General features: G+C 50.6%; 2 protein-coding genes, 1 long non-coding RNA gene and 1 pseudogene across 7 annotated transcripts in view; 2 read left to right on the top strand and 2 right to left on the bottom strand.

Annotated features, from left to right (window-relative positions):
- The window catches only part of WIPF2 (WAS/WASL interacting protein family member 2), a 64,746-nt gene extending 53,849 nt beyond the window's left edge, over window positions 1–10,897 (bottom strand). Inside the window, exons 1-2 of the mRNA XM_072780453.1 lie at window positions 10,810–10,897; window positions 9,164–9,243 (exon numbers count right to left, since the gene is read on the bottom strand). The gene's annotated coding sequence lies outside the window, so the exon portion shown is untranslated. The remainder of the gene's footprint in view (window positions 1–9,163; window positions 9,244–10,809) is intronic.
- On the bottom strand, window positions 28–24,730 carry RAPGEFL1 (Rap guanine nucleotide exchange factor like 1). Of its 5 annotated transcripts, none has more exons than XM_072780442.1 (15): window positions 23,830–24,730; window positions 20,959–21,037; window positions 19,914–20,049; window positions 19,585–19,682; window positions 17,673–17,785; window positions 17,252–17,419; window positions 16,223–16,320; window positions 15,988–16,110; window positions 15,243–15,421; window positions 15,038–15,128; window positions 14,421–14,471; window positions 13,990–14,077; window positions 13,740–13,804; window positions 13,292–13,370; window positions 28–254 (listed from the first exon to the last, which is right to left on the bottom strand). In XM_072780442.1, the coding sequence occupies exons 1-15, from the start codon at window positions 24,347–24,349 to the stop codon at window positions 199–201; spliced, it is 1,944 nt and encodes a 647-aa protein (XP_072636543.1). In that variant the 5' UTR covers window positions 24,350–24,730; the 3' UTR covers window positions 28–198. The 5 variants fall into 5 exon arrangements, with proteins under 5 accessions (XP_072636543.1, XP_072636545.1, XP_072636540.1 ...); XM_072780444.1 differs by having other exon boundaries at window positions 13,292–13,346; XM_072780439.1 differs by lacking the exon at window positions 28–254 and adding an exon at window positions 11,105–13,047.
- Window positions 10,937–19,123, top strand: LOC140606694 (uncharacterized). The gene is made up of 5 exons (XR_012008995.1): window positions 10,937–11,222; window positions 15,956–16,029; window positions 18,157–18,316; window positions 18,597–18,731; window positions 18,938–19,123. It is a non-coding gene; the product is annotated as an uncharacterized lncRNA (long non-coding RNA).
- Window positions 24,731–26,852: 2,122 nt separating the features above from the next.
- On the top strand, window positions 26,853–26,949 carry LOC140607619 (U6 spliceosomal RNA; annotated as a pseudogene).
- Window positions 26,950–27,998: the final 1,049 nt, after the last annotated feature.

Genomic DNA, 27,998 nt, shown 5'->3' with positions numbered 1-27,998 from the left:
AGAACGTTTCATAAATGGAACTGGGCCTTGAAGGACGAATAGAATTTTATTACCAGTCAGAGAAGGCAGGGAATGCATTCCAGGCATAGGGATCAGTGGGTGCAAAGGTAAAAATGTTCAGGTATGTAGTCCAGCATGTCTGAAGGTAGGGTGATTGAATCAGAGAGATGGTAGCCCCAAACTCCCAGTTCTTCAACTTCATGTCCATCCTGTCTCCTTCTTCACCGTATACCGTGTGGACCTGCTTTCTATCACTGAAACACAGTAAATACATGGCTTCTCAAGACTTTTGTGCTAGCTCTACTATGCCCCTTCCTCATTCTTCAAGACTTAGTTCAAATGGCCCCTCTTCAGAGGCATTCCCTGCCCACTGTAGCTAATATAAGTATCCCCCTCCCCCATTCTCTATAATATCGTTCTATGATAAGATAGAACGTGCCTGCCTTCAGCCCAGGGCGTGATCCTGGAGACCCAGGATCAAATCCCACGTCAGGCTCACTGCATGGAGCCTGCTTCTCCCTCTGCCTGTGTCTCTGCCTCTCTCTCTCTCTCTCTCTCTCTCTCTCTCATGAATAAATAAATAAAATCTTAAAAAAAAAAATAGCGAACTGTCTCCAGAGTCTGTGCTATTAATGCCCATACCAAGTAGTCCTGTGTTGTCATTTGTAATGTGATTTTCCAAAATGGTGAAAGACTCTTGGTAAAGTTCTGAACAACACAAAGCAACCCAGTAATTTTATTCATAAAAAGGACAGGTTAGGGACACCTGGGTGGCTCAGTGGTTGAGCATCTGCCTTTGGCTCAGAGCGTGATCCCGGAGTTACCAGGATCAAGTCCCACATCGGGCCTCCTGCATGGAGCCTGCTTCTCTCTCTGCCTATGTCTCTGCCTCTCTCCCTCTTCCTCTCTCTCTCTCTCTCTCTCTCTCTCTGTGTGTGTCTCTCATGAATAAATATTTTTTTTAAAAAAGGACAGATTATATTAAGTTTGTGCAGAAATAATCCATGCTTGTACTCCCCTTTTTTTGATAATGTGACAGGCCAAGTACCTGGGAGACCTTCTCCCCCAAAACAACAAAAGAATAATATTGAAAAATATCTTAAGGGATCCCTGGGTGGCTCAGACGTTTAGCACCTGCCTTCGGCCCAGGGCGTGATCCTGGAGTCCTGGGATCGAGTCCCGCTTCGGGCTCCCTGCATGGAGCCTGCTTCTCCCTCTGCCTGTCTCTGCCTCTCTCTTTCTCTCTCTCTCTCTCTCTCTCTCTCTGTCTATCATGAATAAATAAATAAAATCTAAAAATGTAAGGAATTCAAAACAAAGTAAGCAAAGGCAGGGTTTCTAGAAAGAGGTAAGTAGAACACTGAGGCAGGTTTTTGCTCTAGGGACATTTGCCTAACTGTGTGAACCTGAGCTTTTGCCAGTGGCTCATGGAAAAAGGAAACACCTCAGAACCTCCTCAACAGGGTATTTTTAACAAAATGTTTTCCTTCACAAAAATGAGACCCCCCAAAGAAGTACAGGGCTCTATTTCTGGTAAGGGTGAATCATAAATAAGCCTGTCTCCTCCTCCCTTGGGTATAGAGTTAATGGATATAGGTTATAGGCTTAGATAGGGTTGTTTTTTTTTTAATAAATGGAATTTTCACATGGAATGTCCAATCATGAGCCATGAGGAGCCCAGGATAATTCTTAGTTGTGTGGATGCGTCCCTTGCATTGCAGCATTCTAGCATCCCTGACCCCTGCCTACCAAATACCTATACCACATCCTTATCATTGTGATAAGCAAAAAAGCCTCCACAAATTTCCAAAATGCCCCCGTGGAAAACCACTGCCCCAGAGTACACTGTCAGGTTGACAGGAGCCAATCTATGAAGGACTTTATTATCTGTTATGAAAAGTTAGATTTTTTCTTCTGGGTGAGAGAGAAACCAATTAAAGGTTTAAGTGGGGTAGTGCCATGACCCCTTTTGCCTTCCAGAAAAATCTCTCTGACCGTAGGATGGAGGATAGATTAGATGGGGCCAGATCAGAGGCAGAAACACCTGTGGACAAGAGGCTGCTGTGGACATCTAAGAGAGAAGCAATGGTTGCCTACGCTGAGTGCCAGCTGGCACCAGCTGGACACAAAGACTTGGGAGGCAAGGCTGCCTGTCTCCAGAGCCAAAGGGCTCAAGTTCCAGTTCTCCCCACTACTGAATGGGGTGAGACTTTGAGCAATTTATTCAACCTCTACCACCCTCAGGCTTCTCATCTACAAAATGAAGATAAGACTGTGGAATGTGTCCAAAGTGTGTTCACACTTGGAAAGCACCCACTAATCTTAGCTATGATCATTATTAGGTATGAGCAATAGAGATGGAGAGAAGTAATTCTAGAGATATTTAAGAAGTGGAATGTGAGGGCCAAGGATAGGGAGAAGCCAAAGATGACTCCCAAGCTTCTGGCTAAACTCCTGTGTGTACGTGATACCAACACTTAGCTTAGAGAGGCCAGGGCTGTGAATGAACCTGAGGAGCCTGGTGAGGAAGGAGGCAAGAGAGGTCCAGTGGACAACTGCACATTTGGATCTGGAACTTAGAAGAGCAATCCTGGCCATTTGGGACTCCTAACCTATGGTACCTACTTTCCAAAGATGGCCCCTATCAACCCTCGTATTCATCAAATCTGGGCTGACTTGTGACAACCTTTATTTACTGCAGCAGAAGTCATGCTGTACCAGGTACAGGACTAAGCTTTAAGAAGACCTGGCAGCTTACAATCTTGCCTTTGGGACCCGTAAGCTCTCACATGATAAATCAACTACTCTGCCACAGAGATCATCTGGAGAGAGAAGCTTGGACATGGAGAAAGAGAGTTCCAGCCATCCCAGTATTCCAGTGGTGCTACTAGAGTATGAGACAAGCAAACCAGCCATCTTGGATGTTCTAGCTGCCATTAGACTTCTAACTGCAGCCATATGAGACCCCCCAAGTAAGACAGCAGAACTGTCCAGCCAAGCTACTGACAAGCTGGTGGATCACGAGAAGTTATAAAACAGTGGTTGTGGGCAGCCTGGGTGGCTCAGCGGTTTAGTGCAGCCTTCAGCCCAGGGCCTGATCCTGGAGACCCGGAATCAAGTCCCGTGTCAGGTTTCCTGCATGGAGCCTGCTTCTCCCTCTGTCTGTGTCTCTGCCTCTCTCTCTCTCTCTCTCTCTCTCTCTCATAAATAAATAAAATCTTTAAAAAAATAAAAAATAAAACCGTGGTTGTTTTAAGCCACTAAGTTTAGAATAGTTGGTTATGCAGCAATAGATCCCTACACAGAATGAAATTGATGAAATCTAAGCCCAGGTGTATAGCGAGAAGAGAAGAAGGCTTAACACAGAGCCAAGGCACCCCACATGCAAGGACCAAGCTGAGGGAGAAGGCTTATAACGGAGGCTGAGATAAATAGGATGGAGGGAAATCCTGAGAGCGTAGTGTCCTGGAAGTGGTGATAAGTGCTCAGGAAGGAAGAATGGTCAGAAATATCAAATGCCAGTGAAAGAACAGTTAGATAAGTGTCCCTTGGATGCAGTAACATGGGAATCAGTAACCTTGACAAGAACAGTTTCAGTGAATCCTGAGGGTGGACACCAGATGCAGTGGGTTGAAGAATGAAAAAGCAACAAAACCAAACAAACTGGAGTTATGGTTTGGGTTCTGTTTTTTTTAGAATTACTTCTATTGACCTGGGTGAATCTCACAAGCATGATGCTGAGAGGGTAAAGTTGCTGAACACTATACCTGGGAGGACAGTATTTATAAAAACTTTTAAAACATGGGAATATTAAAAACCTTTAAAACTCAATAATAAAAAGACAATCCAATTAAGCACTGTGAAAAGGACCTTGAAGTGAATTGAACAGTGTCCCGCCCCCCCCACCCTCAATTCACGCTCGCCTGGAGCCTCAGAATTTGACCTTATTTGGAAGTAAGGTCTTTGCAGATAAAATTAGTTAAGTTGAAGTCAAGCGGATCAAAATGAGGTGAAGTGGATTAGAGTGGGCCCTAAATCCAATGACTAATGTCTTTAGAAGAAGAAGAGAGGACTCAGACACACACAGGGAAGAATGTCATGTGAAGACAGAGGCAGAGATTGGAGTGATGAGTGTACAAGTCAAGCCAATAAAGTTCACACAACCAGAAACCATCTTAATAACTTTAAAATGAACAGTTGAGTGGGTTTCAGTATATTCTCGATATTGTGCAACCACAACCACTAATTCTGGCATGTTTTCATCACCCCAAAAAGAAACCCTATACCCATTAATGGCCTCTCCCAATTCTCCTTTCCTCCCATCTCCTGCTAATTGCTAATCCACTCTCTGTCCCCTGGCAACCACTAATCTACTCTCTATCTTTGTGCCTCTGCTTATGCTGGACATTTCCTATAAATGAGAATCATACAATATTTAGGCTTTTGTTCTTGGCTTCTTCTACTTAGCATAATGTTTTCAAGGTACTTCTCTGTTGTACCATGTATCAGGACCTCATTCCTTTTTCTGACCAAATAACATTTCGTTTTATGGATATACCACATTCTAGTTTATCCACTCATCAGTTTGAGTTGTTTCCACTTTTTGTCTGTTACAAATAATGCTGCTATAGAATACTCTTGTACAATTTCTTTTTGAGGTGATGAACAAGTTCTAAATTTGATTATGGCAATGGCCACACAACTCTGGTTATGCTAAAAGCCATGGAACTACACTTTACTGTATGTGAAGTATATCTCAATAAAATGGTTACTCCCCAATGCAAAAAAAAAAAAACCTATATTGTTTTGAGATTATATGAACACAGTAAAAGTTTATGGAAACATGGAAATGACACCACACTCATGAAACTGGTTGTCTCTGGGGAGAAAGGAAGGGGATGTGACAGGGGATGGGTACCAGGGACCTCATCTGCAGGGCATGGTTTTATTTCTTAAGCTGGATGGTGGAGACATGGGTGTGCATTATATTAGTCTTTAAACTTTTTGCACGATTGAAAAATTATACAACACATTTAAAAATGACTTTTTAACACGAATGAATGATTGGGATAAACAGGATATTTGCAAGATGCAAAAATCACCAAATACTAACAACCAAGAGAGAAAAAAAAATGTATCTTTTTCATGGAGAGATCTAGCAATCCCTCCTTGACAAACTCTACCATCACTGATGTGAGCCAACCTGGCATTATTTGCCACCTGGTATAATGTTATTAACAACATCACCTATATTCTCCTCTAGAATATTTAAGCTCCAGAAAACCACTAGAATAAACTATGCTGTCCAATTTCAGAGCCACTAGCTACATGTACCTATTGAATAATTAAAATGTGGCTAGTCTGAATTAACATATGTTGCAAGTATAACATGAACACCAGGTTTCAAAGACTTATTACTAAAAAAGGTAAAATCTCTCATTAGTATTTTTATATCAATTACATGTTGAAATAACATTATTTAATATATATTAAGTTAAAGAAAATATATTATTGGGATCCCTGGGTGGCGCAGCGGTTTGGCGCCTGCCTTTGGCCCAGGGCGCGATCCTGGAGCCTGCTTCTCCTTCTGCCTGTGTCTCTGCCTCTCTCTCTCTCTCTCTGTGTGACTATCATAAATAAATAAAAATTTTTTTTAAAAAAGTCAATGTCATTGGAAAAAAAAAGAGAAGAAAAGGAGCTAGTCTATATTAAAAGAGACCAATGGATATAAGAACCCAATGCAATGAATGGGCCCTGATTGGATCAGGATTTTTTTTAAGATTTATTTATTTTTTTATTTTTTTAATTTTCTTATTTATTTATGATAGTCACACAGAGAGAGAGAGGCAGAGACACAGGCAGAGGGAGAAGCAGGCTCCATGCACCGGGAGCCCGACGTGGGATTCGATCCCCGGTCTCCAGGATCGCGCCCTGGGCCAAAGGCAGGCGCCAAACCGCTGCGCCACCCAGGGATCCCAAGATTTATTTTTTTTTAAGTAATCTTTAGCCCCATCGTGGGGCTTGAACTCAAGACCTCAAGATCAAAAGCAAGAGTCATGCTCTACTGACTGAGCCAGCCAGGTACTCCTCTCTCTTTTTTTTTTTTTTTTTAAGTTTTTAAAAAGATATTTTTGAGACAACTTGGGAAAATCAAACAGAGACTAGATATTAGGTGATGTTGTAGAACTACTACTGACTTTCTTAGGCGTGATAATGCTGTGGTGGATATGTAGGAAATTGTCCTTATTCCTAGGAGGTTCCTGCTGAGGCTTTTAGTAGTGAAATGATATTATTCGCAACTTACCTTCAAATAGCTTGGCAAAAGAAAAAGTGTGTGTGTGTGTATGTGTGTAAAGAGAGAAGAGGGAGAAAAAGTGGGAAAGAGATAACAAAAGCAAATTTAGCAACATGATAATTATAGAATATAGGAGGTTTTAAGGATATTCACTGTACTAATCTTTAAGATTCCTGTGTTTGAGTTAATTTGAGATGAAAAGTTGGGGGAGGGGCACCTGGGTGGCTCAGTGGTTGAGTGTCTGCCTTTGGCTCAGGTTGTGATCCCAGGGTCCTGGGATTGAGTCCCACACAGGCTCTCCACAGGGAGCCTGCTTCTCGCTCTGCCTGTGACTGCCTCTCTCTGTGTGTCTTCATGAGTAAATAAATAAATAAATAAATAAAATAAAATCTTTAAAAAAAAAGAAAGAAATGTTGGGGGAAATAAAAAAGAAATGAATGAGAGATGAGGATGTGGAGACAATCCTTTCCAGAAGTTTGGCCTTGAACTGGAAGTGACAGAGGGGACGGTAGCTGGAAAAGGCCTGCAGGGTCAAGGGAAGTGTTTTTAAAAATAGGGAGTTGAGAAGGTTTAAATGCTAAATGGGAAAGAGTCACCAGAAAGAGAAGAATGGAAGATACAAGCTATTCTGGTCAAACTTCTGACTCATGCCTGGGGATAGACCGTATGAGAGATGCAATATTCCCCTGAGAAATATTCTACCCTCCTCCCTGTCCCCAAGTGTAGAGAAAGTAATCTTGGTGGTGACACCTAGTGGATTCAAAGGGCACTACTTACGTTCTTCACTCTCCTATACACCTGATCAGGAGGGCAGCATATTGTGCTGGTCCTCTGACCACTCCAGATCATTTTCACCCTTTTGTTCATTGCTAGACTAGCCTTGGTTGTACAATGCTACTAAGTGAGTTCGTCTTCTCCCCACACAGCCCATAGAGCCCTTGATCACATCTCATGTCTCGACCACTCTCCGCACAGCGAGACAGAACTCAGGCAGAGTGGAGAAAGGGACCAGAAAGGATAGTCTCTCCACCCCCTACCTATAGTCAAGTGGCCACTGCAGCCTGGTGAGTGCAAGATGGACATTTCTCAGTTATTCAAGCTCTGGGGATTGTTGTAGATAAACAGTGGGTTCTGGAGTCAGAATAACAGTTCAAATTCTTGCTAGCTGTGAGACTTGGTCTCTTTGTACCTCTGATGAGAAATTTCTCATGATCTCAGTTCTCATCTGGAAATTGAGACTGGTAGAACCAACCTCTTTGTTGGAAATTAAATGAGAGAACCTACATAGAGCCAAGCATAGTGGGTTGGGCGAAGGACACGCTTCCAAATGTCAGTCCTCATCATCACTCCTGAAAGGGAGCAGATGACGGAGGGGTCTGAAGATGGCGAAGATGGGGACAAGGAAAATAACCCATACCACTTTCTCTGTCCTCCCTGGGGTAGAGAAATGGGGACAGAAAGAATTGGCCCCTAGAATCCTGCCCCAGGGCATGGAGTCCTTCAGGGTGGGATCAGAACCCTTTGAGGAGGCCAGAACCTGTGCAGCCCTCACACATCTGGATCCCCTGGGGACCAGTCCAGAAGGGAAGCACTGACCAGTCTGCTTGACTGGAGTGGTCATTGATGAGCAGTGCCTCCCAATGCCTCTTACCCGACTTTCCACTTCCACTCTTTGGCCATCAAACCTGTTTTAGGGGAACCTGGGTGGTTCAGTGGTTAAGCATCTGCCCTTGGCTCAGGTTGTGATGCCAGGGTCCTGGGATCGAGTTCCTCATGCAACAGGCTCCCGTGGGGAGCCTGCTTCTTTCTCTGCCTGTGTCTCTGCCTCTCTCTCTCTCTGTCTCTCATGAATAAATAAAACCTTAAAAAAACAAACAACAACAACAAAAAACAACCCTGCTTTAAGTCCTAGGTCATGTCTTTCAAGAAGCTTTCTTTTATGATCCCCCACCCCGTCCCCAGACCAATAGTGAATCTCTTTGGCTCAATCCCATCTTGTGTCTTGCCCACTCATACAGATACTATTTCAACCAACCTAATTTATTCATTCAGCAAATACGTATTGAATGCCTTCTCTGTGCCAGGTACCATTCTAGGCTCTGGAGAGCAAACAAGACATTCATGGAGCTAAGAGCTGACATTCTTGTAGGACAGTAGGCATGAAGAAAATACACAAAGAAGTAAATATGATGTCAGGGAGTGATGAGTACCTTGAAGAAAATACAGGGGGGTAGGGGAAAGAGAGGGAGGGGTGGGTGAGATGGGATCTGCATGATCAGGAAAGCTCAGGAAAGAGCAAAGGTGATTCCCTTAGACAGGATTGGGTGTTAGTTTAGGAACAGTAAAGCAGTCAATGTAGCTGTTGTGGGGTGAGTGAGAGGAGAGGGGGTAAGTGATGGGGTCAGAGAGGAAGGATTTTGATTTTTTTTAAAGATCTTATTTAAAAAAAATAAAGATCTTATTATTTATTCATGAGAGAGAGAAAGGCAGAGACACAGGCAGAGGGAGAAGCAGGCTCCATGCAGGGAGCCCGACATGGGACTCGGTCCTGGATCTCCAGGATCAGGCCCTGAACTGAAGGCAGTGCTAAACCGCTGAGCCACTCAGGCTGCCTGGATTTTGATTTTTAATGTGTCATCAGCAAGAGATTTTAATTTGTAATGATCTGAATGGTTTTAGTTGAAATATCTACAGTGAAATGTATAAATCTCACACCTTAGTGAATACATACACACATAACTACCCCAGGTCAAGACACAAAACATTTTTGGGGGGCCTGGGTGGCTCAGTCGGTTTAACGTCTGCCTTTGGCACAGGTCATGGTCCCAGAGTCCTGGGGTCGAGTCCCACAATGGGCTCCCTACTCACCGGGGAGTTTGCTTCTCCCTCTGCCTGCTTCTCCCTTCTTCCTCTGCCTGCTGCTCCCTCTGCTTGTGCTCTCTCCCTCACTGTCAAATAAATAAATAAATAATTTTTAAGAAAAAGATATAGAACATTTTTATCACTACAGAGGGCTTCTTCATGCCCTTTCTGTCAACATTCTCCCATTCCCATCAAGTAACCTCTATTTTTACTTCTATCCCCATAGGTTAATTTTGCCTGCTCTTGAACTTCTCTTAAATAGAATCCCACAATTTGTAGCCTTATGTGTCTGGCTTTTTTACTCAATATAATGTTTGTGAGATTCATTCATGCAGGTAGTAGTTGTCTGTTCTTTGTTATTGCTATGCAGTATTCCATGGTAAGAATATACCACACTTGATTTATCCATTCACTTGTTGAAGGCCATTTAAGCTTTTTCCAGTTTCAGTGTCATTAATAAAACTACAATCACTAGGGCAGCCCGGGTGGCTCAGCGATTTAGTGCCACCTTCAGCCCAGGGTGTGATCTTGGGGTGCCGGGATCGAGTCCCGCGTCGGGCTCCCTGCATGGAGCCTGCTTCTCGCTCTGCCTCTCTCTCTCTCTTTCTCATGAATAAATAAATAAAATCTTAAAAAAAAAAAAACTATGATCACTATTGTCCATGTCTTTCGGCAGACATAAGCACTGATTTCTCTGGGAAGTGGAAATTCTGGGTCATAGGTTAGGTGTACATCTAGTTTTAGTAGACACTGCCAAGCAGGTTTCCAAAGTGGCTGTACCAATTTATACTCTCGCCAATGGTGTATAAAGATTCCAGTTGCTCCGCATCCTTACTGATACTGGTATTGCCAAGTTTTGTTTTGTTTTTACGATTTTATTTATTTATTCATGAGAGACACAGGAAGAGAGGCAGAGACATAGGCAGAGGGAGAAGCAGGCTCCCCATGGGAAGCCTGATGTGGGACTCGATCCCAGGATGCCAGGATCGCAACCTAAGCCAAAGGCAAATGCTTAACCGCTGAGCCACACAGGTGTCCCTGCCTCTGCTTTTAATTTTAGCCATTCATGATCTGCTTTAGGTTTTTCACAGAGCAATCTGGCTACAGTGTGAGAACCAAGTGGTTGGATCAGGGTTGGGCTGGGCAGAGGAAGCCGAGACACCAGGTAGGAGGCTGATGTGGTCATCCAGTGGAGGTTGGTGAGTAGTCTGCACTAGGTAGTAATAGAAGAGTGATAGAGAAGTGGACCAGCCATGTTCTGGAATTGGAGCTGGCAGGACTGACTGATGAGATGAGGGAGGGATGAGAAGGAAGCCTCAAGGCCAAGTCCTGCATTCTTGCCTTGAAAACCTGGGTGGGTAGATGAGAGGACCATGTTCTGAGATGTAGAAGACAGCAAATAAGAGATGTGTGACAAGGGGAAGATTAAGGGCTTCTGTGTAGCTTTTTGAATATATGTCATCTCCTAGAGCTTAAGCTCTCTTTAGAGCCAAACTGTAGGCTCTAGAAGCCCCCCATCTTAGCATAAGTGGTAGATGTTGGTTGTGTGAATGATGCACCCTGTCTGGGTAGTGGCTGGTGGGTGTGTATGGTGGGTGTCCCCTGCAGGGACAGACCACCATTAGGGGGCCCAGTACTCCCCCCTCACTCGCCTGTAACTTGACCTTCCACTAGGACTTCCCAGCTACCATCTTCCACCTTCTGGTGTTAGAATTTAATGAGGTCACACGTCTATGGCACCTAGAACATGGAAGGACTCAAACTTCCACTTCCAGTCAGTATGTGACAAGTCTCATGAGGTTGGCACCGTTCCCTCTCATGCACATGTTGAGTTAGTCCAGAACAGCCCGGCTGATGGGCCCAGTGCACTGAGTGGGGGTTCCCCCCTCTTCCCTCCCTCACCTTTTCCCCAGCTTCAGAGAAACAGAATGGAGAACGGCAAGCAGCTTGATTCATAGACTTTATCAGCTTCTTCTCCACCCAGCGGTTTCTGCAGACAACCTAGCCTGTACAGGACACACGGTTCACTCTGGCCAAGCTGGGGAGCAGTGGGTCAGGCATCAAGGTTAGGGGTGGGCAGCAGCTGAGACCGGACCAGTGGAGCCCAGTGCTTGAGGAGGGAAATGGGAGCTGTGTGAGAAGGCTGCCACGCAGAACCAGGAGGGAAGGATGGCCATAGGGAGAGAAAGGTGCAGGACAGCTGCAGGGAGGGCACAGGGAGTGGGAGGGGGCCCTATGGTCACTGCCTAAGGGATGGAGGAGGTGAGACAGGGTGCCTGTGCAGGTGGGGATGAGGGTGGGGAGAGTCCATACACATTTTCTGTGGCAGGAACAAGACAGACCACTGTATAAAAGGGACTGTACAACGTAACCTATGATACAATGTTTACATATGATACAAGGCTCTTCCCCTCTTTGAATTTTAAAAAATAAATTTACAATTCCAGAGCTTTTGGTAAAAAATATATACACCCCCAGAGCAGGAGCAGCAGCTGCTTTGGCTGCTGCTGCCACTGCCTCTTCGGAAAGGAGAGAGGTGGGCCAGAGAGAAGAGGGATGAGGCTGTGCCAGGAAACCTCACCCAGTAGCTGCCAGGAGCCCTGTGCCCCTCGGCCCTGGAGGCCCATGCAGGAGACAGTGGGAAGACAGAGAGGTATTAAAGGCATCACCACAGTCCAGTTTTGCCTTTATGGTCTTGGCCATTCACTCCCCTCACTTCTGGGGGCTGCCTGCCCAAGTACAGGGGTCCACCCCCTCCCAGCTCGGATGGGGAAGACCCAGGAGGAGTCAAGACAGGGGGAAGGATAGAGACCATGTTGTGGGTGTCCCACAGAAGGGCCAGAAGGGGGTTGATTGCTCCCCTCTGAGCAGTAGACACTCCAAAAGCAGGAGTGTGGGCAGCAGACACCCCCAACTCCTGATACCGCCACATTCCACCCTGCAATGCAGAAGGAGTGTCCTGCAGGCAGCTTAGGCCTGTGTTTCCCTGAGCATCTTTTACCCTCTTATTGGACCCCACCCAGACACCTGGGGAAGCCTGAGTTGGGGACTCACAAGGGCTGACGGGTAACCCCTCCCACCTGCTGCTGCCCCCTGCCCCGCGAACAGCTTCACCCACAGGCTTGGGCATGCAGGGCAGCAAAAGGAGCTGAGCAGGGAGTGGTGGGGGTGGGGAAAGCACCCCACACCATCACAGGGCAGAGTAGACCAGGGTAGCACCAAACCCTACACACATCACCCTCTCTCAATTACCAGATGCATTCCTGCTTCTTAAAGGGGACAGGCATACACACACACAGACACAAGGGCAATATAATATTCCAGGGGGGTACATCCAGGGCTCCCAGCCCTGACCAGGGAGAAGGCGGACAGGGGTGGAAAAGACAGCTGCCAATTCCCTCCCACAATTCCACTCTGTGAGACAGGAGGGTGGGCAGCTTTCCTGTCTGCTAGGGAGGAGATTGGAAACTCCATCTCTAGAACGGACCTCAATGGGAGAAGACAGAGGAAGGAGCACAGTGCCCCCCTTCCCTGCGAGGGCAGGAACCAGCAGAATGTGGTTTTGGCTTGAAGGAGCAAAGGGGAGAGGACTTCAGCAGGATGAACAGGCTTATGAGTCCAGGGGTAAGTCCATCCGACTCTTTCCTAAGGGGCAGGAAGTTGCTCCAGCAGAAAGATGTCAGAGTTGGTTTGGGACATCGTGCAAAGTGCTTGAGTGCCAGGTGCCCGAGGACCTTGGTGAGGCGCCAACCAGAACCTCTGTTCTTACTGACTATTAGCCTCCAGCTTGTAGGAGAGCTCAAAGAGGAGGTTCTGGTTGTCGATGACCTGGAACTGGCGCACATAGGCCTTGGTCTGCAGGTGATGGGGGGACGCCTCCATATCCAGGCCTGGGTGCATGACAAGAGAGAAGTGTTCAGGCTCCCAGCCTCCCTTCTTGCTCTACATGCATACCAGCCAGAGGACAGTGGTGTGGATTGGGACAGGTGTTGGGCATAAGGGCCCCTGGGGAGGCCAAGGAGAGGCTGGAGAGCTGACAAGTTTAAGGAGATAAAGAACTGAGTAGGGACTCCTCCCAGAACCCTCCCAACTCAGAGCTCTGCCTGCAAAGCTCTCAGAAGCCAGGGTACTCACAAAGGGGCCGACTCCGGTATTTGCGGATTGTCCTCACTTTTTCAGCCACTGAATGCTGGGAGATGACAAGGAATGAGCCCTAAAAAGGGTATGGAAAGATGCTCCCCCCTCTAACGCTCCCCCTGCTCCATTCTCCAACTCTGCTGGTTTTACCCTACTCCCTCCAGGGTCAAATTCTGGAGGGTCTCTGAAGAACCAAAGGAGGGGTGTAATGGGCAGGAGGAGAGGTAGTGTTGCGCACCTCCCCCCCATCCCTGTCCCAGCCCCAGCTGCCTGTCAGCTTTGCCACCCTGTGGGCGGGTTGCCACAGCAATGCCACCAGGGACAGTCAGGAGTCTGTCAGGCAAGCTGGGCACCGAAGAGGAAGGCTGCTGTCTTTAGGGGGCTGCCAGGAGAAGGGGAGGGATGCCAGCCCCCACTCCTGGGTCAGGGCCGGCAGGCCACTCACCAGCTTCTCAATGTTCACCAAACCATCGACAAGGGTCTTACTCCCCTCGTGCAGGAAAGTCAAGTCTAGAGGATAGAAGAGAAGCATATGTGAGAAAGAAAAGAGGAGGTCCAAAGGGCCCTCCCTCTCCCCCACATCCCTCACTAGGGGTCTCCTGTTCAGGTAGGCACTCTGAGCTGAGTGACAGGGGGCCAGAGCCAGAAGTGAGGCATGGAGAATGTGGCTAGAAGAGCACAAGAGTGACTCTCACCTTTGAGGATCAGAGGCACGAAGGGAATCACAGGAGGCTTCATCTTGGAGATCACTTCTCGGTAGCTTTTGTGGTTCCGGCAGGGGTCCTGATATTCCAGGGAAGAGAAGTAAAGGGACGGATAGTTCCCATGGACCTTAAAGATGTCCTGTACTCCTCCCTCATCCCCCTGCTTTAGATCCATCTCTGATCAGAGAGGGGTATGCACGGGTGTCTAGCTGGGGGTGAGGTAGAGAGGGGCTTGACTGTTCTCCTCCCTCCTCCATGGAAAACTGGTTAGCAATCCTCCCCCACCTCCCCTCCCAGCATGGGGTGGGGGCAGTCTCAGGCGCTGAAAACCTTGAAGGGAAGTTTGAGGAAGAAGGTTTATGGGAACAGGGGGTTTTTGGGGTGCAAGTCCAGGAGCAGATAAAAGAGCTGAACCCACTCACTGTCAGGTTCTCAAATTTGCGGAACAAGTTTTTGAATTTCCCTGGCAGCTTCTGCAGAGGTTGAAGGAAGGAGAAAGAATGTCAGAGCAGAGCTCCTTGGGCTTCATGGCATCTCTGGCTAATCCTCAGGTGTCAGAGGGGGAAAGGGCCTGGCTCTCTTGCATGGGGCTGGCCAGCTGGTAGGTGGGGAAATAAAGCCAGCCCTTGGTACCGTCTAGGGAGCTGGAAGCTGCCTAGAGGAATGAAATTCCGAAGAATTGGAGCCTCTCTGCTCAGGCATTGGCCATGAACTAGGGGCCTCACTGAGTGTTGGGTGAAATCCAGTTATCCAAGTCTGTGACCTGGCCTGGGCTGCCTACCCCCCTCCCACGGGGATTCTAGCTTTTTACTAATTTGCCCAAGGACAGGGTCCATTAGCCAAGCTACATGCCCTGGGGCTGGACCTGCCAGAAGGGGGAGCCTCCTTCTGTCCAGGCACCTCTAGAGGCTCCCTGGTGGCCAGCAGAGGATGCAGGGGCAGGGGCGCAGGGGACGCACTGGGGTGAACCCAGGAGGCCAAGATCCCGAGCAGGGCCAGCACAGGCGGTGGGGGGAGGAGAGGGCAGCGGTGTCATCACCTCCCAGGTGAGCCGCAGGCGGCTGACCGCAGCATTGTCCAGCCCCATGACCACAGCATAGAAGGACAGCAGGTCCTGGTTCTGCTTGCAGCTGCGGGGGCGTGGGGGAGGGGTTCGGGGGTCAGTGCGCGCTCAGGGGCCTCCACCCCCCAACCCCTCCACTCCCCCCCCACTCCCCCACCCCCAGCCGGCTGGCCACACTCACATGGCCGCGATCTTGAGGAACTTCTTGAGCAGCTGTGCGCGCTTGCCTGGGGCCTCGCAGAGTAGCACCTCAGTGGCCACCCAGTGCGTGACCTCGCTGCAGCGCTGCAGCAGCAGCTCCAGGTTGGCTGTCTCTCGGCGGCCGCGCTCCCCATGGAACACGTAGTCCACGAATTCCAGCTGCGGCCATGGTGGCAGCGGGGCGGGGGGGGGGGGGGGGTGGTGGCAGGCAGGTGGCAGGTGTCGGTGCGTACCCACGGAGGGAAGGGCCAGAGGGTGGCAGAGGGAGGGGTTGCAAAGAGAAAGAAACGGGGACAAGCCGGGTTGCAACAGAGACAGGGGTGGGGGGGGGGGAAGCAACATTAATAATACACCACTCTATTGAGAACTTACTAGGTGCCAGGTCCTTGAACCATCTGATAGACATTATTGTAACTGCCTTATATTCTTTCTTTAATAGAGAATAGTTTAAAAATACTAACCATGGATCAGGTTCTATGTAAGACCCACCTTACTAAGGTGGGGGGGGGCTTGTCTCCCTCTTTGCTCTTGTTTTTTTTCCTCCCAGATCAGGGATATAAAGCTTAGATGATCTAGGGTGAGTTGGGGTGAATTGCCCCAGGATACCCTGGCAGCCAACCTTCTAATCCCGAGGTTCAGCTGCACACATTGCCCATCTCCAGACCACCCATGTTGGCATGTTTCTCCCTCCAGGTCCCCAGCCCAGCACTAGCTACAGTCCCCACCTCGTGCACACATCGGAACAGCTCCCAGTGGAAGGCAGTAAGGTGATTGGCAACGTCCTCAGGCTCCACTCGGTGGATCTCTGTGTCTCCCGGGGAGACCTGGATCTCCTCAGGGAGGGGCATCTGGTGGCAGGCAGGGCCACAGGGGCTGGACTCCACTCTGGGCTTGTGAGTTTCTGCCCATAGCCCCTCTGGGCCCTCGCTCCCAGCCCAGGCCTTGTGGCAGAGTTCTTACCAGGGCCTCATAGCTGTCACGGGTGCAGGCAAACAGATGGCTGTTGATGCCCAGTGTGGTGAAGACACAATCTTCAGTCGGCTGGAGAAGGACCTTCTCTGCAGGAGAATGAGCTGCTCTGCCTCAGCCCCGGCCACCTGCACCCTCCCACACTCCAGCCACTGTCTCCATCCCTTCTGGAAACTCTTAACCCTGCACGAACATGTTCTAGACTCATGGGATTCGTGTTATCACCAGTTTATGCCATATTTATCTGAACTTTTTCAAATAATGATTTCTCTTGTGTTCGTAACCTCCTTTTTACTCCCAACATTCTTCCACAGCTGTTCCCTCACTGTATCATCCCCATGACACTGGAACATTTTTTTCCTTGCCTCAGAAGAAAAGGGCTCTGGCTACATTGCAGGCTTTCTGCCTTTCCACAGGGATTGGAGGCCCACTGCATGTGTTTTAGCCTCAAAACCATAGCATCCTCAGATGCTCTGTGAGGTTAAAGAACCAGATCCCAAGATGAGTACAGAGGCAAGAACCTAGATCAGAATCCAAGTGTTTTGGACCAGTGTTTCCCAAACCTTAGTATGCACAGGAATCACCTGGAAACTTTGTTAAAATGCTTACTCTGAATGGGCAGGTCTGAAGTAGGGTCTGAGGGATTGCAGTTTAAAAAAAAATTTTTTTTATTTATTTATGATAGTCAGAGAGAGAGAGAGAGAGGCAGAGACACAGGCAGAGGGAGAAGCAGGCTCCATGCACCGGAAGCCCGATGTGGGATTCGATCCCAGGTCTCCAGGATCGCGCCCTGGGCCAAAGGCAGGCGCCAAACCGCTGTGCCACCCAGGGATCCCAGGGATTGCAGTTTTAATAAGTTCCCAGGTGATGCTCAATGTGGCTGGTCCCAGGACCGCACTTTGAGGAGCCAGGGCCCAGAATTCCTCTTTGCCCCTGCCCCAGGGCTTGAGTTTCTCCTCTCCTGCCCCCCCCCCCCCCCCCCCGACTCCACTACCCACCCCAGCTCTTTCTGAGCCTCACCTCCGGAGGAGGCCACAGCTACCAGGATGAGGGAGTCCTCACGCCCTGCAGGTTCCTCTGAGTACTGCAATTTTTCTGTCACAGAGCCCAGAATGTCCTGCACAGATGCGGAGAGGCGGCTGCGTATGGTCACGTAAGAGTGGTCAGGCATGTACACCCGGCAGAAGACTGGGCAGAGACAGGAAGTGGCTTCTCATTAGAAAGCAGAATGGCAGCACTGGCACAGCCCCCTCCAGAGCACATTAGTCTCCCACCCCATCTCACCCCTAGCCCTAAAATGGTTGGCTTCTGAAAAGAGACTGTGAAAAGGACAGGTTCTACTACACAAGGAGACTGCACTGAGGGTGCCCAAGACCCAGAGACCCCAAGGGGCCCTCAGAGCCACTCTGGAAGCTCTGCCCATCTTAATGTACACACTCACTCTCATCGGAGCCCCGGAAGGCCACTCGGGTCTGCAGACAGGAGTCAATCCGACGGAAGTGACGGAAGAGTGGCTTCACTTGCTTGCTGGGAGCCTGGCTTTCCTCTGGGATCCTGCCATGGACACAGCTGGGCGTCAGAAAGTCCTGCCACGCATATGGAGTGCCAGGCAGGCAACCGTCAAGCAGGGATTATCAGAACTGAATCAAGGATGAACCAGCACCAAGTTCAGAAAGTGGTGAAGGAAGTCAGAAGAGAGACAATGGCCAGCATGGAACAACTGTCAAAGTGACTCAAATCAGATGCCACCTCTTCCATGATTTCTCTGATCCACCCCACCCACCAGGAAAGGTCACTTTTTGGCCTCAACTGCTGTAGGACACTGGGCTAATATTTGTTTATGTGCGTATCTTATCTCTTTTGCAAGACTAAGAGCTTTTGAGGGCTGGGCTTAGTTCTTCCTGAATTTTTTTTTCACCCTCCAGGCCTAGCACACTACTTGGCACATGGTAGGTGTAGGTCATCTGCTTGTTTGCTGAATTTTGCCGACAAGGACTTCACAGCCTGGGAGGGAGACAGACGTGTATGCCGTTAGAAGTAGCGACTTCTAACACGAGGCTGGAGGTGTTGGGTGATATAACAAAGGTACAAGGAGAGTTTTGTTGACACGAGGGAGGGGAAACTTTCATCGGGAAGACAGCATTGACCTGGGCCTTGAAAGACAACAGAAAGAGAAGTGGGTGCAGGGTGGTCCTTCGGGAGTGGACCATATACATGACAGCAAGAAATTGGGATTGGGAATGCCCAGGATTCAGGGAATGGTAGGGTGTGTAGGGAGTGTCATGGGGGCTGAGGGACGTGGGACATGAGGCAGGAGTGTTGAATGCTGTGCAAGGGTGTTGCAATTTTGTCTTGTGGGCAATAGAGAGCCCTGGATGGTTTTGGAATAGGAGCATGATGTCGTCAAATGGGAAGGAACTCTCTGGTGTCAGCATAAGAAGGGAGAGGATGCAAGACCATGAGCTGAAGCCCTGGGCAAGAGGCTGTGGCAATAATCCAGGTGAGAGCTAATGAGGTCTGAATGAGGGTTGTGATGGTGGAAATGGAGTGGGGGGAGACTGAAATGGCCAGAGGGATGGACGGACAGACTGACACAATGGGGTCCTGAAGCTGGCTCACAGTGGCTCATGAGAACAGATTATGAAATTTGGCGATATTCTGCCTATGGGTCCTTTTTTTTAAAATTTTTTAATTTATTTATGATAGTCACACACACAGAGAGAGAGGCAGAGGGAGAAGCAGGCTCCATGCACCAGGAGCCCGACGTGGGATTCGATCCCAGGTCTCCAGGATCGCGCCCTGGGCCAAAGGCAGGCGCTAAACTGCTGTGCCACCCAGGGATCCCTGCCTATGGGTCTTTAAATAGCCATTAATAAAAAAATGTCCTATAAACTTCTAGCCAAATTATTACCACAGAAGGTAGTATTCTGTTTTACCATATTTTGCTATTATCTATCGTCTTGGAGTTATTTACCTCTCTGGTATTTGGTGAAAATACTAGATAACGGCCTACTACTACACATTTCTTCCCAACTTCACATTCAGTGACGTCATGTTGCTAGCTGGAAATCAGCCAATGGGAGAATTTACATCATGGGAATCAGCAAAAGCTACAAATTGGGACTTTTTTTTCCCCCTGAAGTGCTGGTTGTTAAATATGTACCAGTACACAGTTGGATTAACAAATAAATGGATGGGAAACGTGACTGGAAGCCATGCTCTGTGCTACACTCTAGCAAGAGAAAGGGGCTAAAATAAAACTGAATTGGAGTCAAAAGGCCAGAGGCAGTCCCCGTAACAGGGGAATATGGGGGACTTCTGTCCTAGCCCCTTCCCCAACCCATCCCCCTCACTTTAGCTCCACTGTTTCCACAAGCTGGTGCAGTCTCAGTGTGTCCTCTCGGAGGTCCTGGTAAAGGGACTCATCCTTCATAATCAGCAGGTACAGATCCTGGGGAACAAAGGAGAGAGAAGGTAAAGGCAGGGATCTCATCCCAAGCATTGCTATTAGCAAGGGCCAGGGCAGGGTCTCCATGTCTTAGAACATAGAGGAGCCATATAGACTGAGGTCCACTGGCATCTTCTCCTTCCAGGTACCCAGCTTAAGGAGTATGGCTCCTTCAAAGGACCCCCCCTTCCAGAGCTAATAGCCTGTTCACCCACCTTCTCTTCCCAGGCCCACCTTGATGATGCGGCCGGCCCCCTCTTCCTCCTGCAGCAGCCCCTGGTAGGTGTCCAGGAAATGAAGGAGCATGGCCAGACAAGCCTGCTTCCGGCCCAGCCCCTCCGGGCCCTCCATACCTCCTGCCCAAACAAAACTGACCCCTTAGTTAAGAAAAAGCCCTGGGCAGGCAGACCCGAGGAAACTGGGAAGGGAGATGAGAAGCAGTGGGAGGTTTAACCCTCCCAAATAGCCTTGAGGTCTGGGGCCAGGGAGAAGGGTGGTACAGGGGTCCTTGGAGCCAAAACCGCCTCATGCCTCAGCCTGGGCTTTTGCTCAAAGTAGGTAGGGATGGCGCCCAGTTGACCACACCCATCTGACTATATCCTGCCTATTAGAATTTCACTTGAAGATGCCCTGCCTGGACCCACCCAAGCTCTGATCAGCCCATAACCTGAGGTCAATGATGCTTACCACAAACCTGACCATACCTCAGTGTAAGGCCTGGTGTTTTCTAAGAGAGCCTATGGTATTCTACTCATTTACAATTAGATCCTAGAATAACTCAGCGAGAGGTCCTATGCTTACATGAGACCCTACGAATAGCCTGGCCAGTGGCCTGTCTCTAGCATCTCTAGCAGACCCCACTAAAGCACAGCCAGTGACCTGATGTTTACATAGGACCCTATAATAACCCACTGGGCAACCAGATGTTTAGAGCAACAATTCAGTGGGGAGAGAAGCACCCTTAATAGAATAATAACACCTTACATTTGCACAGGGCTCTGCTGTGTCTCCAAAGCACTCCCACATCTCTATCAGATTGATCTCCACAGCAGCCACATAGGTAGGCAGCACAGGTGTTATTTACCTCCATTTTACAGAAGAGGAAACTGAGGCCCCAGGAGATTAGGTGGTCTGCCCAAGGTCAAACAGCTGTGAGTAAAACCCTTGGAATTGAAACCCAGGAGTGTGTCCTAGGGAAGCACTGAGCTTCTGATGTCACATGGGCAGGGAGAGTGGCTTCCTCCTGACCTCCCCTATTGCAAGCTCCATAAAAGGATATTACTGGTGTAGCTCCTGCAGAAATTTCTCCGTGGGGAGGAAGAGAGAATGGGTGAGGACGATGTCATCCAGCAGGATATCTGTAGAGATCAATTGGCGCCACTGATGTCAGGCAGGCACTTCCAGAACCCGACCGGACACTCACTACCCCCTTCTCTTGCCTCCTAGAGTGAGTTCTCCTTAGCCAGCCTGGAGCCCGAGCCACCTGCCCTGTCATGCTCTACACAAGTACGCGCGTGCGTGCGCGTGCACACACGTGTGAAGGTTCTGGGCAGCCGCTGCGGGGGTGGGGTTGGCAGCTGCCAAGGCAGCTGGAGGGAAGGAGGGGGCGCCCTTTGATGGCCACGCCCACTACTCTTCAATGTGCGTGGGAAGCTGGTCAGATAATACAGCAAGCTTGAGATCTGCCCCAAAACAGAGAGAGATCACAGAAGTGTCTCTAGACAAAGAACTTACAAACACAGAGGTTAGGGTCAGTGGTGTGTGTGTGTGTGTGTGTGTGTGTGTGTGTATTCCTCCTCCCTTCCCTACTCCCTACCTAACAGCTTTGAGTTCCAACTAAGCAGGTGAAACCAGCTCCATTAAAAGGGAGAGGGAGTGACTGCCATCTCTTTGATCCCCAAAGCCCTTAAATAGAAGCCCTGTGTCCTCTGGATGCCCAGAGATGGAAGGGTTAATAATGGAAGGGTGGAGGGGAGTGGCTCTCACCACCTTTTTCCCCTCCACTCCCCCATCTGGGCCTGGCTCAGCCAGTCAGCCAGGTACAAGGTCGCCCTGACTTGCAGCCAGCCCTGGGGTGGGGCAGGGCAGCCTGGCACACAGAGACACGCAGGGAGCAGGGAGGGAGCCAGGTGTCCTCACCAGGACAGGTTAGGGCCAGGTCCCCAGGCACTACCCCAGGACAAAACCGAGGCTTCTGAGATCCTTTGGCTTACCATCCCCTGGCCTCTGATTCTAGCCATGAAGGTAGAGGAGGAGAACCAACACAAGATCCTCTACTTCAACTGTTGCACTTCACAAATGAGAAACCGAGGCCCAGAGCTGGGAGGGACTTGCCTGGGGCTTGAGTAGGAACCCAGACTCCTGAGTCTTTGTTCTTTGCTCAGTATGCCTGAGGCAAGCAGCTTGTCAGGGTAGAGCACAGTGGTTAGATAGGGCTGCTCAGATGTTTGCGAGTTTTTGACTGGTTTGAGGGTAACTTCTGTAAGTCCTCCCTCCCACACAACCTGGGAGGAAGCCAAGATGGCTTGACAACACTGGTTGTACTGGAGAGTATCAGAGTAGCAGGTTAAGCTGATTTTCATTTACCCTGGGACTGGTTTGAGGTTCCTCAAACCAGTTACGCTGGAGATCTAGCTTGCCAGCCCATATAATAAGGTGACAATCAATTCAAAAGTTTTTCCCCATGGGAGACCAGGTAGAGTGTGTGGCACCAGGTCCCCGTGGAAGGGGAAAGATAGAGCCTCCCTTTCCCTTTTTGCCTAGCTAGCCTGCTAGTTTCTTAAAGTGAGTCTGAGAGCCCCAGCCGTGGGCAACAAGGAGTAGGGATGCCCAACACCCTTCCTATCTCATGGGAGCGCGAAGCCAGAGTAAATGAAGAAGAACATGGGGCAGAGTGGGGGAGATGCTGCTATGGGGGCTACAGTTTAGCTTCTGTCTCTTCCAAGCCAGGCTCTGGTCCAATGCACAGCCTCCCTAGGAAATGTGTCATAGAGACACAGGGTGTGTGGTGTAGGCGGGAAGTTATGGTTAGGAGAGCTGTGTGTGTCTGATATTTTTCTAATTAAATCCAAAAGGTGTCAGCTCCCCAGGGCAACGACAGCTGAGCCAAGGAGAGGACCCAGGTCTTGAGAAAAATCTGGGGGAGTGGTGTCCTAGTCCACATGCCAAGGTCCAGGCTCCCTGCAGAGTTCTAAGAGCAAAGTGTGAAACCCCCATCTTTAGGCCCTCAACCAGGTCTCCCATCCTCAGACCCTACTGGGCTTAGGGAAATGCTGAGAGGCAGACCTAAAGACCCATCGGTCTTCTACCTCCACCACTAACCAGTAGCTTGGGGCCTCAGTTTCCTCAAAGTCCCCTTGTTAGGGGAGCTGGTCGGGAGTGGTGAAATAGCATATCATTTAGGGAATAAGCTTCTCAGGGTGTGGCTATTATTTTTTAAAGAGGCCATGTGCTGACGCCTGCCTTGGGAAGGGCAGGAGTCGGAGGGGCTCAGAACCCCCTGGGTGCTGCAGGGTCCTGATGTCTGTCTGCCCAGCCACCTCTCCCCCAGCAAACATCTTCTGAGTCAGCCCCCAACTAGAACACCTCCTTCCCCCAAAGCTGCTAAGGACAATGCATCCCTTTGCCGGAGCCGGAAAGGCTGCTTCGGCCCCCTGTGCCTATTGGGCATTGCCCCACTGATGGGCCAGCCCTGAGCTCTGGGGCTTCTAGACAGAAGCAGGGACTCCTAGAAGGTCCCTAAGGTCTTGGAAAGCACCTCTTGGGGTGGGGGTGGGGGCATGGGACACCATCAGCTCTGGGCAGCTTCCATCTTAGTGTGTCAGGCCTTAACTTGGGGCCCCAGGAGGAGGTAGTCAACATCAGGCACCCATGAGAATCTGTGGGTAAAACGTCCAGGAGAAAGGAAGGGTGGCTTAAGGAGAGAATAAGGTTCAGCGTCTCCAGCCGGTGGGTGAGGCTGCTACAGGGAGGAAGGTGGCACTGCCGCTTCCCGCACAAGGGTCTCCGTTCCTCTCCTAGGCCGCTGCCCCACTTCAGGTGACCGCTCAACCCCACACCGAGGCTGCCGGCAGAGCGCCACCCCCACGGTCCAAGGGCAAGGAAGAGGAACCAGGTAACAACCCCCTACCCCAGGATGGATGAGCCTTACCTGAGGCGGCGCTGTCCCTGGTGGCCCCTCCGGCGAGCCGCTCCAGCACCCGGTTCAGAAGATGCTCCGGCCGCTCGGGGGCGCCCAGGGGGGCCCAGGGCGGGGAAGTCAGGGGCTCGCCCGGGGACAGCTCGTCAGAGGAGTACGAGGAAGGGGAGCGCAGGGGCCCCCCTCCCCCGAGTGGCCCAGGCCCCGGCACCTCCTCGAGCTGGAGCCAACAGGGCCCCCCGCCGCCGAGCTCCTCCGCGACCCCCGCCGGCTCTCCCCCTTCCTCTTCAGGGGGCGGCTCCAGCCCCGGCTCGGCGGGGGGCTCCCGGAGGAAAGCTGGGAGCAGCAGGCGAGACACGCTCTGACGCCGCTGCAGCGGCCGCAGTCCCCCGGCTGGACCGCCGCCCCCGCCAGGTCCCCCGCCCCCGCCAGGCCCGCCGCAGCTCCCCGGAGCCCCGCCGGGACCTCCCGCCACCGTTCGCCCCGCCAGCTGCGACGTCTGCTTCTTCAAAAATTTCTCCAACGGCTTCATGCCCCCCCCCGCCCCTCTCCTCGGGGCCGCCGGGGGACCCAGGTGTCCCAGGCGCGGGCGGGGGGGGCGGGGACACGATGCTCAGAGCCGGAGGGGCAGAGCGGAGGGCTGTGCCAGGCGCCGGACTGGGGGCCAGAGGTGCCCGAGGCTCGCTGGCCGGGGTCCAGGGGCCAGTGGCCCGGGGGGGTGCCAAAGGGAGAGAGTGCTCGCTCTCAGTGGCCCCCCATGTCGGTTGCAGCCGCCACGCAGCCCGGAGGGCGGGTAAGCTGCGGGGCCAGTGCCCCGGGCTCTGCGCTCCTGGGCCGGGCTGCGGCGGCAGAGACAGCAGGCGGAGCGCAAGGCTGAGAGGACGCGGCGGCGGCGGCGGCGGCGGCTGCGCTCCTGGCCGGGGGGAAGGTGGCAGAACTGAGACCGCGCCCCCTCCCCCAGTCCCCGCCCAGTCCCCGCCCCCGTCCTTCCTGGGCCCGCCCCCTGGGCCGCGCGAGGCTTGAACTTGGGCGCTGGGGCTGGCCTCGAGGCAAAGCGGGAAATCAAGAAATCCAGAGGGGCTGAATAGGATTGGCGTCGGAGCAGACGCAGAAATTACGGGCAAAGGTGATGGAGTGATTTACTAATGGAGAGTGATTCCTGGCTTGGGGGGGGGGGTGGTTTGCAGGGGCTTTTTATCATTTCAGAGTAGGGCAGGTGTGTGGCCTGCAACTTGGACTTACCTGTACTCAGGTGAGACCTAAAAGATTGCTGATTGGGTGTCCATCACTCTCAACCCCGACAGTATGGTCTGTTGCCATATTTGTGGTCTTTATCTTCCTTCTATAGGAACGGCTGGAAAGGCCTGGGGTGGATTGGCATTGGCACTGGGGGCGGTGCCCATCTGCCCTTTCTGGTAGGGCACAATAGGTGGTGAGGACCTGGCTTGTGAGAGGCAGGTACTGGCAGGCAGGGAGCAGCAGGTTGTGGCAGGTCTAGTTGAGGTGAGAAGAGACAGGAGGCAGGGGGGAGGAGATGAGGAGCACCAGGGCACCTGACCCAGCTGGCAGCAGGAGAAAGCAGGGCCACAGAGATGTGACAAGCTCCAGAACTGCCAAACAATGTCCTTAGGCATAGAGAGCCCCTCCAGAGTTGACATGGCCATGAAGCAGGGACAGTAGTGCTAGTTTGCACTCTAAATGATCTTTATTCTTGATGCCTGTGCCAGGAGCATTCTGTCCCTAAGGATACACTGCCCCAGAAGGAGGAGTTGGGTGTAGAGACACACTCAGTGTAAACACATCAAGGTTAAAGTAACAAGGTGGGGGGAGTGGCACCAGGTTCCGGAGGGACTGAAGCTCCTTGGATAATGCCCCACCCCTGTTTACTGTGCGGGGACCAGGCAGGGACAGGAATGCTAAAGACTGGGAGTGGTGGTTGAACTGAGTAGGGTGTGGACTACACACATGTCACCGTGTGTGCCTATCTGGTCCTATGTGTGCTAGAGCATGTGTTCACAGAAATCAAGCTTTGCACACCCATCTGTTTGTGGATTTGGAAAGGAACAGTAAAACGGAGAGCACAGTTCTGGCTAAGAAGCTGGAATAGAGATCTGTGTATCAGCTTGCTGGGCTCCCTTTATTGGATGCCCCACTATCCCTGGGGTTAAGAGGAGAAACTGGCTGGAGTGGCTAGGAGCTCCCCAGGCATTTTGTGAACCAAATAAAAAGAGAGGGCTCCACTCCCAGCACATGCCACAGTTACCAGATTAAGCTGGTTGCCTTGGTAACCTCCTCTCTGGGCAGGATTTGGGATTGTCGGTTAGGAAGGGGGAAGAATTGGGGAGTGTGGAGGGTGTGGGGGCTGGAAATAAAACAGGCAGAGACACTTCTGGAAACTGAAAGCTTGGGGAGTAGGACCCCAACACCCCTGCAACTGTTCAAGGATATTGGGCAGAGACTAAGTTCAAGGACTTGAATCAGGAAGGAAAGCCAGCATTGAGCCATGGCCCTCCTAGAACCAAGGTTCTTGCCTCAAGTGCATATTGGAATCCAGGGGAATTTCTCAAAAATATTGATGTCTAGGCCACATTCTAAATCAATTAAATCTTTGAAGCGAGGGGACGCCTGGGTGGCTCAGCGGTTTGGCATCTGCCTTTGGCCCAGGGCATGTTCCTGAGCTCCCAGGATCAAGTCCCTCATTGGGCTCCCTGCATGGAGCCTGCTTCTCCCTCTGCTTGGGTCTCTGCCTCTCTCTGATGAATAAATAAGTAAAATATTAAAAAAAAAAATCTTTGAGGTGAGGCCAAGGTTTCTGAAATTGTTTAAAAAAATCCCCAAGTGGGGGATGCTTGGGTGGCTGAGCCGTTGAGCATCTGCATTCAGCTCAGGACATGATCTGGGGGGTTCCGGGATCGAGTCCCGCATCTGGCTCCTTGCATGGAGCCTGCTTCTCCCCCTGCCTGTCTCTCTGCCTCTCTATGTCTCTCATGAATAAATAAATGAAATCTTAAAAAAAAAAAAAAAATCCCCAAGTGGTACTCGCTTTGGTAGCATATATACTAAAATTGGAACTATACAGAGATTAGCACGGGCCCTGTGCAAAGATGACACGTAAAAGATCCCCAAGTGATTCAAACAGTCAGGGTTGAGAATCCCTGCCCTAGAGGGACAACCCAACCCAAGTGGGCTGCCTATGCTGGGCATCAACTTCAGGATTTGAAGCTCTTCTGTTCTGGGTCATCCACAAGGTAGCAGGCCAGTGTGTTGACCCCAGAGGTGAGGTGGGGATGGCATGGAAGAAATGGAGGGAGAATGGTAGGAGGACATGGTAGCCAAAAAACTTTGAGCTTAGCCTCTAGAAGGGGATGGAGCAAGGCTACCTAAGGCTGATCTCTTTGCTCTTTATATTCCTCTTCTGTCCACTGAGAGGCAGACTGGCAGGGCAGACAACCTGGGGGCTTTGCTGAGCTTGAGTTTTTTCTCACTGAGTTCGTTACCAGGGCAACAGAGAGCAATGGGATCTAACTGCAGGACTGGGGAAATCAAGAGGCAGGGGCGAGGGGGAAGCATCTCCACATCGTCATTCCTCCTGCCATAACCTTCCCCAAAGACTGGCTGGCATTCTTTGCATGACCCTGGAGATCAGGCCCGTAGTTACCCATCACCCTGTGGGGGAGGAGGAAAGCAAATGGACATTAAGAGGATTAGGGATAAGGGTTAAGAGAGTCATGGCCCATGGCTCAAGCAGCAGCACCAGGGGATGTAGGGGGAGTCCCAACTGTTTTAAGGTATACCATGAAGTCCATGTCCCCAGTGTACAAGGATTTGTGGTACCCAAGAACAGATGCCACCAGCTCCACATTAAATTCAATTGCTCCCCCACACCAGGATCAACCTCTATCATAAACTTCCACCCTATCCAGGATCTGAAAGAAAAGTCACTTCAAAGCTAGGAACTGGCCTGGGCACATCAGAGACCCAGTGGCCTAGGTATCTGGCAAAATAAGCCACAGCTGGTGGTCTCAACTGCTCTTTACGTTTACGAAGACTGAGAAGCCTCCCACTTAGGCTGTGGTTCTTGGCACTTTAGTGCCAGTGTGTCTTTACTTTTCAAGAAAGCTAGCTACCTAATGCCTCCCCCTCATCTAGGACCTGGTACAGTTGTATTAACACTGGGTACA

Source organism: Canis lupus, chromosome 16, assembly GCF_048164855.1.
Source record: "Canis lupus baileyi chromosome 16, mCanLup2.hap1, whole genome shotgun sequence".
In the NCBI taxonomy this organism is placed as follows: Eukaryota; Metazoa; Chordata; class Mammalia; order Carnivora; family Canidae; genus Canis; species Canis lupus.
The sequence above is the reverse complement of the archived record's forward strand: the minus strand, read 5'-3'. Positions and strand labels throughout refer to the sequence as shown.

What these genes read in the sequence shown, in the direction of transcription:
- RAPGEFL1 (XM_072780439.1), bottom strand. Translation starts at nt 24,349, where the DNA reads ATGAAGCCGTTGGAGAAATTTTTGAAGAAGCAGACGTCGCAGCTGGCG. An exon ending in GCAAATTTGAGAACCTGACA is followed by an intron (nt 14,078 to 14,420) that starts GTGAGTGGGTTC and finishes CTGGAATATCAG; the next exon opens with GACCCCTGCCGGAACCACAA. An exon ending in CGTGCCTCTGATCCTCAAAG is followed by an intron (nt 13,805 to 13,989) that starts GTGAGAGTCACT and finishes TCTATCCTCTAG; the next exon opens with ACTTGACTTTCCTGCACGAG.